This window comes from Ruditapes philippinarum, unplaced genomic scaffold (genome assembly GCF_026571515.1).
Source record: "Ruditapes philippinarum isolate M1 unplaced genomic scaffold, ASM2657151v2 ctg9889_1_1_1_1, whole genome shotgun sequence".
In the NCBI taxonomy this organism is placed as follows: domain Eukaryota; kingdom Metazoa; phylum Mollusca; class Bivalvia; order Venerida; family Veneridae; genus Ruditapes; species Ruditapes philippinarum.
In genome coordinates this window covers 9,386-18,930 of record NW_026862617.1, presented here as the reverse complement: position 1 = coordinate 18,930, position 9,545 = coordinate 9,386, and the positions used below count along the sequence as shown (strand labels likewise).

Below are 9,545 nucleotides of genomic sequence, written 5' to 3'. Positions count from 1 at the left end.
GACACGAAGACACGATATATTTTCGGCGAAATAACGCAATTATAAAAAACTTAGCATTTCGGAGAGAACCTTTAATGCCGAACATTTTAAAATGGACTTGATTCAGCGGACAAATGTCCACCATCATACTTCTCCCTACAATGGCTTTAACAACTTGTTAGGTGTGACCATTTAGTAATTTGATTTTTGTTTCATTCAATGTGATTATATTAGTTAAAAATATGCTGTCATAAGTTGAAAATATACTGTAATGTTTATCATATTTATAAGTAAAATGATTCATACTTAACTTCAATAAGTGGGATTGAATCATATTTATGAGTTTTATGAAATTAACTCCCCAAAAACATTCTTTTTATAAGGCCCATTAAGCCCCAAAACGCTTACATTTTTATTCTCAAAATTTTATTCTTTATTTTTGGTGATATGTTATAGACTAAAAAATACTCATTTGCCAATTACCTGAACCATATTATATATATTTTGCTTCTGTTGCCTTTTGGCAATTAGTAGAGTTATAGTGATTTAGTATTTTGTATGGAACTAAAAATACTACGTTGCGTACATTTTGCTAATCTCACATTCAGCGCTACATTCTTCAGGTGATGAACATGTAATATTCCCTTAAACCATGATTTAAATGTTTCAAAACTCACGTTTGTCCTATCTAAATGGAAAAAAAATGTTTCTGTGGAAATATGTGCCTTTAATGGTCAATATTATTTTTTTCTTTTAAATATTGTAAGTGTTATACGGTTGTGCCGTTTCGTTGGCATTCTTGATTCTTTGCCATGTGGAAACCGTTCTTCTTCGGTTCATATAGATATAGAACAAAATTCTTAAACATTTGTTGCAACAAATAACGGTTCCGGACAATCTGGACAAATTTCCTTATTTCTTATTAAGAGGTCAAAATCAATATTGAAGTACAGAGTAACATGTTGTGATGACAACATGATGATAATAGTTGATATGTGTTGGTATTCACAAGAGCACACGTTGACAAAATTACTTATAATCATGATAAATAATCTAAGTATCAGTTTGTATATTAATCTTTTTTGTTGTTGAAATAGCAGTGCCTTACCTTAATTACATTTAACTGGTTAAAGAATAATGTATCAGCAGCCGTATGCGTTTTTGTTTTTCTATGAAATATTTTGGTCCGATTAACCGTGATGCTATTTCGGTATTTTTTGGTCGGGTATTAAATCACACCAACACAGTACATGCCAAATGTCAATTTTCCGGCTTTACCGGTAGAGGAGCAGTTCGAGTGCCCTTCTGTACATTATTTCAGGCAAAATGAGGACTTGAGTAGAACAACCGACGTTCCATAAGCTACGTGAATACCTTTCTCACATGAAAGAATTCGAAGACGCTTGCGTAGCTCAAACCTACAGCGGTGAGAGGCAAGTGGTTTGAAATCAACGGCGTTGTGCACTCGATCATGCCGGAGAATCGTACCAGAAAAAGGGATAATATCAGGGCAAGCAAAGTCGAATGATCTTATAATATTATATTGTTTATTGTTAATCACAAAATAGATACAGTTTGTAAAATAACAAAGGAACAAACAAAAGAAGAATAAATGAAAAATAAATAGACACAGAAAAGTATTCATTTGCCAAGTGGCATTCACAGGTTTAAAACAAATATATTTTTCAATTCTTTGAAATAAATAACAAACTATTAACAGACGTTAGGAATAGAAACAAATTTGTTGAAATTTATTCGAAGGTGGGTAAAAAGGAGTTTGTGATAGGTATATATTTACCATTTTTTCACACTAGTTACCAATTAACTTTCAAATTTTAACTTTAAAATTTTGCATCTTGTGATCTCCTAATATAAATCAATATTTGATACAATCTTATCAATTAAGCCTCGTTTTCGTTGTAACTGTCCAAAATTCCATATCAAATCACTATTGTTCTCCATATTGTCTCGTTTTCATTTTCAGAGTCCAAAAAATCATATCAAATACTTATTGTACTCGAAGTAACAAAAGTCTGTAAATTTGTAAAGAATATTATGGTGTAAAGTAAAGAGGTCATTATACATTTTGAGTATAATACTGATTCTATTGGATTCGTACACAGCTGCAAAACCTTTATTAGATCTACATGTAGGAAGTTCCTCATCTAATATATTTTGACAGCTGTGCACTCGTCCAGTGAAATTCAATATTGTACTCAACAATGTTCAATAACCTTTTATCAAAACCTTTCATATATTTTTAACTTTTATTCGAGTAAAACATGTTTTATCAAACAATTGTCTTTTTAATTCAGCAAAACATATTACAAATATTATTAAATATTTTCAAGCAAATTCTCTTCACATTTAACGATATCTTTCACAAATACTAACTATTTTTTGTTCGTGTATAATATAAAAAAAATCTCATTTATTTGAAGTTGCACTGGTTACGTCTTTATACCATTATTATTAAAGATACCCTTCAATATTGTCAACTTTTCTTCTTGTTGGCTTTCCTGAATTCAGATCTTCTACTGAACTGATAGGAATGTATCCTAGAGCTTTGTAGACGTCCGTGCAAGACAGATCTATCTCCTGCACCTTTTTATAATACAAACTTTCACGCCAACGATTGGCAACTTTGGATGAGTTAAATCTCACAGTTGCATAGTAATGAGTTTCGGTTTCGTTTTGGTTTCTCATGCTATTAAAAACCCAAAACCAAGTCTTTTCTCGAAACAGCATATTTAGGAAATCGTAGATAAAACCTGTGGCAGCGTAAGGTGACCCTGCCAATGCCTCATAGGACACAATAATTAATCGGCCAGGATATTTCCTTTGAATAAACCAGTCTTGTTTTACATCTTCAAACATTCTTGTACACATATCGGCTGAATGACTCACTGTATCAAGTGCCATCTGAAAATCTTGACCTTTACTCCGCGAATGAGTGATAGCACGTGGGTCTCGAACTAAATGAACGACTTTTAAATTCGGCCACATCTCGACCATATTACTTACAAGCTCCATCGAAACTCTGATTGTTTTTACAATTCGGTGCGTCTTGGATAGACACACCCTCTCCAGTTCTTTGATACAGAAGTAGGATCTGTATGAGTTGAAGTCCCTACAGTGCGTAAATGTCCCTGCATTCAGTCGCACTTGATGCCGCACCAAAATCTCTTGAGAAAATGTATGAAGTAATGAAAATTGGCACGTGAACACTCTATGAATGGTAGTTATCATGAAATCGTGTCTCTCCATTAAAGACAGTGGTCTCCTGAAACACGGAATCATATGTCAAAATATCAATGACTGCTTTGAATTAACAAAATGAGTCTATATTGTATTCCACTTCACTTATATATTACAAAATGATGTTTAAAGCGTTGATCTACAGCTTAATATGCGTGTTAAAAATAATGATGAAAGATCATTGATCTGCATGTTACAAATACTGTTTAAAGATCGTTGATCTACATGTTACAAAATAATGTTTAAAGATCGTTAGTGTACATGTTACAAAATGATGTTTAAAGAGCATTGATCTACAGCGTTGATCTACATGTTACAAAATGATGTTGAAAGATCGTTGATCTACATGTTAATAATGATGTTTAAAGGACGTTAGTCTTCATGTTACAAAATGATTGTTAAAGAGTGTTGATCTATATCGTCGATCTACATGTTGAAATATATATATTAGTGGCATGATTATGACTTACCTGTAGCTATTATTATTAAAAGCAACCATATTAGTCAGGTAGTAACCTTCCGCCAATGGTCTCTGCATTGGTTCAAACATATAAAAACTCTCTTCCGCCTTGCTCAGTATCTCTCCAAGCCATGACGACCCAGTCCTACCATAGCCTACAATTATAACAAATGTTGCAGTCTGTGTGGCCTTATCTAACTTCAGATCTTCCTTGTCAGAACTGACGTACATGTCATCTGGAAAGAAAAATAAACGCTAGGTATAGCAATAAATGTATTTTATGTAATCAATCATAGTTAATTAATAAATAATAATACATTTGTAATTAATTAATATTAATTAATTAATTAATTAATTAATAAGTTATATTGTTTGACCCTTATACTTAACTTTTTTTCGCTTTTTCAATCTTTCCTTTCCTTTGACCCAGGTTTGTAAAAATTATTGTCTAAAAAGTTTATTGGTATTAGTTAGATTTGCAACTGAAATTAACATATTTTCTGGCATTTTTGTTAATAAATTTCCATTTTTCAACTTTAGAATGTGTTATATTTACGAATTAAGCCACATTAGTAGCAGGTTTCCAAAGATCCATAAAGGCCATAGATGTGAATATTTTATTCTACAATACTGTTAAACTCCTTTTTTATAAATAAATACACGATAGCCACCTGGATTTAAATCCTATCTCATTTAGATGTTGAAGAATAGTTAGGTTTAATTCTCTCATATTGATATACCTGAATGATAATGACTTGTTCACTATGTTAAATATTGAGTTAGAAAAAATGTAAATGATTATGATTGAAGTGCATGCTTTCTTCATGTTAATAAGTACGGACATATTTATCCCAAAATACATTTTATTCCTATGTATTTACAATGACGTGCTATTCTTACAAAAATTATTTTGATTTCGTTGAGTAAAACAAAAACAAAAATACAAAAAAAAACAACAGATAAAACATCTATGTTTATATTACAGGTTTATAAACTATAGGATTGAACTTGAATTAAATATATTTAGAAACCTTCATTTGTATAAATATAGTCGACCGCCATATGTGTAAAACCAAGTATAAACACCAAGGTTATCAACTTTGACCTTAAGCTCATCGCTGCCACGTGCTCCCATAGTAACCCCCACACACTGTTCGAGGACAACCGCATGTAATGCAAAAGATACAGTCCTACAACAGATAATAATAATAATAATAATAATTATGATAATAATACAACTAACAACAACAACAACAAAAAATAATAATAATAATAATAATACTAATAATAAAACTAATAATAATAATAAAACTAATAAAAACCATAATTATAATACGGAAGGATTCTTCCTAGCAGCAGAAATAGCCAATTTAAATAATAGTTTTACAATTTTATATAGCACCTTTTCAGTGTTAAAGCTTCACCTTCACATAATCCATGAATATATTACTATTATTTTTAATACGTGTTTCAAGTTTTAATATTTATATAAACACTTACTCCACCTGACCACTCCATAAGCCCATTTCCTAGACTTCATGCGAATCTTGTCTTTTAATATTAAACTAATCGTAATGATTCTGTCTTTACCATACATTTAGTTGCATCTAAATATCTTTTCTTGTAACACAACATTTATGAATATCCGAACATTCTAATTTTTACAATACAAGAGTTGAAAAATATAACCCGCGATTTACTTAAACAATCAATCGTTTACAATTAGGTTGTTACTCAACGATGCGCTATCGGTTTAAATAAGCAAAATCTTGCAATGCCTTAGATTTTTATGTTTGTTTCAATAAAACCAGTTAAGAATTAATTACCTGCAAGCATATTGATTGGCCTGCCATAAACCAAGAATTTCTAGATACAAGAAAGTTTCACATGTGTTACAGTATCGCATATTTTCCCTTTTTTCTATAAACATATCGGAAGTTTTTACATTATATTCATTACACACCGCGTCATGTCTCCTAATTGATTTCTGGTCATACTCGAAATAACTGATATTGTACATGATTATTGTTTTCCCTTAATGTTCACGTATTGTTCAAGAACAGCGTTGCTTAAGTTATACAACTCAGAAGTATTGTACTTTATGTATGAATACTATGTTCTCAAATGAAAAACGGATGCGTAGAAAAGTATATGATTTCTTCTTATGTACTCGTACACACTAAACTTAATGATTGCAAAGAAACAATTAAATGTTTGAATATCTGTTTGCTGTTTGACACGAGAAATTAATGTCGAAATGTCGTAAGGTTGGTGTTCACAAATCAGTTTATCATCCAGACCATATAACTGCATTATTATAAACACTTAAGCATTTCTAACAGAAAGTGGTTGTTGGTCATTGCCACAGATATGGCCATCTTACTAAGCTTTATACAAATGGTACTCCAAATTTTGTATTTCGAAATAGGAACTCCCTAGCCTTTGACTGGACTGAACTTAACTTTTTCTAATTGAAATCTGAGAAAATCCATTACACATATTAATCAGGTAAATGGTTAACAAACCATATGATCTATGATCACTTCAACACTTTATGAAAATGTTCTTGCGTAGATATTTTTAAAGCATATGAAACCCTAAATGGTTCTTCAGTAATGTAATCGTCACTATTTTACTAATCGTCACTATATGAACATACATCTTATATTGTAGTGTAAATTAATTTCAACGTGTCCGGGATTTACAGTCTTTTAGCATAGACCAATAACAGCAGTAGGCGCGCGAAAAGTACAATTTATTTGAACAGGGTGATGGCATGGTTTAATAAATTTGTTATGAAAAGAAATTGTACTTTCATAAAGTTTTTATCTGTTCTGTTCTCATTACAAACAAATAAATTTGAAATTTTTGTTAAACAGCAAGCGGAAATGAATTTCACCTAATTATATTATTGACGTCATATATGACGTCAATTAATGAGTGTGTCAAATTTCTGTTTAAAAACCTTACGCATACACTCGAGAGCTTAAAGGAAATAATGAGAGCTATGTTAAAATTAACAACTAATTTCTTACATTTTATGTTACAGTATAACAATAACTTATGCCAACGACAGGTCATAAATTCTTCAAAAGACATAGAAACCTTTTGGCTGTTCTGCCTATGTGGGCAGTGATAATATACAGCTGGAAGAAATAGACCACCACGAAAGTGTTATCCAATTTACAAATTGAAATCTAATCTATACACCTCCATAGAAATATTTTGAATTGACAATGCTGTCAGTAAAGGACTTTTCAATGTCTTTGTAAACAAAGTGTGATTTCGTTGTGAGGCATTTACAAGATTCCGATAACACATTGATGAAGAGGCGTAAAACTGTTAAAAATTACCAGAGTTACCCGAGACTTTGGAATGAAATAGATGAAGTAACAGAAAAAACTGAACAAAAGAAAAAACACGAAAGGATTGCATTTTGCTGAAAAATAATAATAATAATAAAATAATAGGCAGGTTACGCACTTTTTCTTTCATAAAATGTATGGGAGATCTCGGATATCAATAAACATTTTATCTGTTGGAATATGTTATACGTAACTGCCAAAAATATATTCATTTAATGTATTTCATCCCTTTTGTTTAGAAATCAAGATGAGACTCTTTCTTGTTATTGTCACTTCATATACACTTACCTTTTGAAGGAATTTTATTGTTATCACTTTACAGTTTACTAATATTGTGAATGACCTCATTCTCCCGGCTTCTTGTCCATATACACAATTTTGTACCAGTAATGCTGCCCTCAATATCGGCAAAGAATGAAGATGAAACACTGATAACACCTGAATGCTACTTTCAAGTGTACAATCCTAATGCTGATATACTTAGTGATTTTGATGAAAATATTTACAATGGAATTAACTTCTACAATACTTGTGTAAACTGTCCAAAGACATACCAAAACATCGACACAAAAGAAAAGTGTGAAGGAATACAAAAAAACGTTGAAGATTTTACTGTCGTTTCAGATTTGCAGGGTATAGTTTATAGAAAAAGATATTGCGCTGGATGCAATGATGTGAATACCACAATGTCATGGAATCTTATATTAAATTGTAGGGTCACTAAATATTTAATTGAAATACAACCGGAATTAGAAACATTAGACGAACTACAGGATTGCATGATGTGGTCTTTGCCGCCTGAGCTAAGCGTGGGAAGACCTTTTCTATGTTAAAATGCATATGACTTGTACATTATCACTGGACAATTGCAAATTGATCCTGGAACGCAATATCATCATGATATCTTACAGAATGTGTGCCAAGCATACACGTTATATTATATTGATGCTGAACAAATCGGTACACGAAATGCATTAAAAGTTTTTAAAAATGTTCATTGTTTCTTTTGCAATATTTCAAGATAAATTACAGGAATTCTGCCCTTTGCCAGAACAAGAATACGCTGATTTCTACAAAATGAATTCCACTGTGGCAATGAAATACAAGTATGCGATAGAAGAGGGAAGAATAGACCCCAACTTATACAACTTTCTATGATGAATGTGTTGATAGATCACATAAGCGTAAGTATTCCACTTATATGAATATGGCAGGTCATTACAGATAGGACTTCTGAATTCAGTGAAAAGACATTGATTTGTGGGAAAATTCTAACTTCTTAAACACACTTGGAAAAGTAATATCAAATACAATCGTAAAACCAAAAGCAAAGTGTAAACACTGCTTTTCACGAGCCAGGGCACACGTCAATATCAGTGATAAAAATATTACAGCTGTTCTAACTTTTCATACCACTAAATATTGTAAATTGGAAAACATGTATTCCAGTTTGTATACTAATGCTAAAGCTTCACAGTCTCTCGTTGATCTCAGCATCGACGATAAAGCATTTCGATTCAGCACAGCCATGTAACGTGATTACATAACAGATAACATAGTTATATCAAGCCATGATCAAAATAGTAAAACTAAAATCTGCGATCAATCCAATTTGTATTATGGTGAACTTATTTGTCCAAAAATATTGTTTAACGAAACTGAATTTAAAGTAAAGAAAACAAAATCAACCTTAAGAGGTCCAGTTCATTAAACGTCAAGATCGTTCACTAAATCACACGACGACAAAAAACAATGTAATAGACGAAGCTAAGGAAAACAACTCAACAAAAACATATGACAGAATCGCTGTCTTTGAAGTGTATTTACATGATTTTTATTGCTTTGCATGATGGCTATTGTTATAAGAAGTCACAGTCGATTGAAATAACTTTTGTAATTATGCTGATTTCTGCGTTAATATAAATGTTATGTCGGCTACAAGGAATTATTGAAATATGGAAGTCATATGACACAAATGTGGTTAACGTTGTTGAATAAATTATAAAATAGACAGAATCCCTAAAGAAAGACCAAAAACTGCAAAACTGAAAATGTTACAGACCCGGTTTGATTGAGCTTATTCATGGACGGAACAGGAAAGTGCAATCTACCGTCCACACACCCTAGCATCGGTTAAAGCAATATTCAATTTTTAAAATGTGTGGTTTCGTAGTTGCTTATTAAGCGTTTTAAAATAAAGTGCATTTCACAAAAGAATACCAACCGTATTCATAGTTATGGTATGATTTGTTACTGATTGTTAATTTGCTAATTTTCTTATAATGGAATAAAAAATAATGTTACATAATAATAATGTTCACAGAAATATGTGAAATATTTTATATTGAATTGAAATCATTTTGTACAATTGAAGCTAAATCTGAAAAAGTACCCCCCAAAAATCGGCATGTAATTCCTAACTCAGTATACGCTTTATATTTTAAGGTTTATCACAGCACCATGAAATCACTATAGGGGTCATA

At 31.4% G+C, this 9,545-nt stretch overlaps 1 protein-coding gene across 2 annotated transcripts; it reads right to left on the bottom strand.

The window, feature by feature from the left end:
- Positions 1-1,154: 1,154 nt before the first annotated feature.
- On the bottom strand, positions 1,155-5,657 carry LOC132719600 (carbohydrate sulfotransferase 4-like). 2 transcript variants are annotated; one of them, XM_060703392.1, is made up of 4 exons: positions 5,524-5,657; positions 4,729-4,887; positions 3,708-3,933; positions 1,155-3,262 (listed from the first exon to the last, which is right to left on the bottom strand). In XM_060703392.1, the coding sequence occupies exons 1-4, from the start codon at positions 5,531-5,533 to the stop codon at positions 2,452-2,454; spliced, it is 1,206 nt and encodes a 401-aa protein (XP_060559375.1). In that variant the 5' UTR covers positions 5,534-5,657; the 3' UTR covers positions 1,155-2,451. The 2 variants fall into 2 exon arrangements, with proteins under 2 accessions (XP_060559375.1, XP_060559374.1); XM_060703391.1 differs by lacking the exon at positions 5,524-5,657 and adding an exon at positions 5,198-5,502 and having other exon boundaries at positions 1,158-3,262.
- Positions 5,658-9,545: the final 3,888 nt, after the last annotated feature.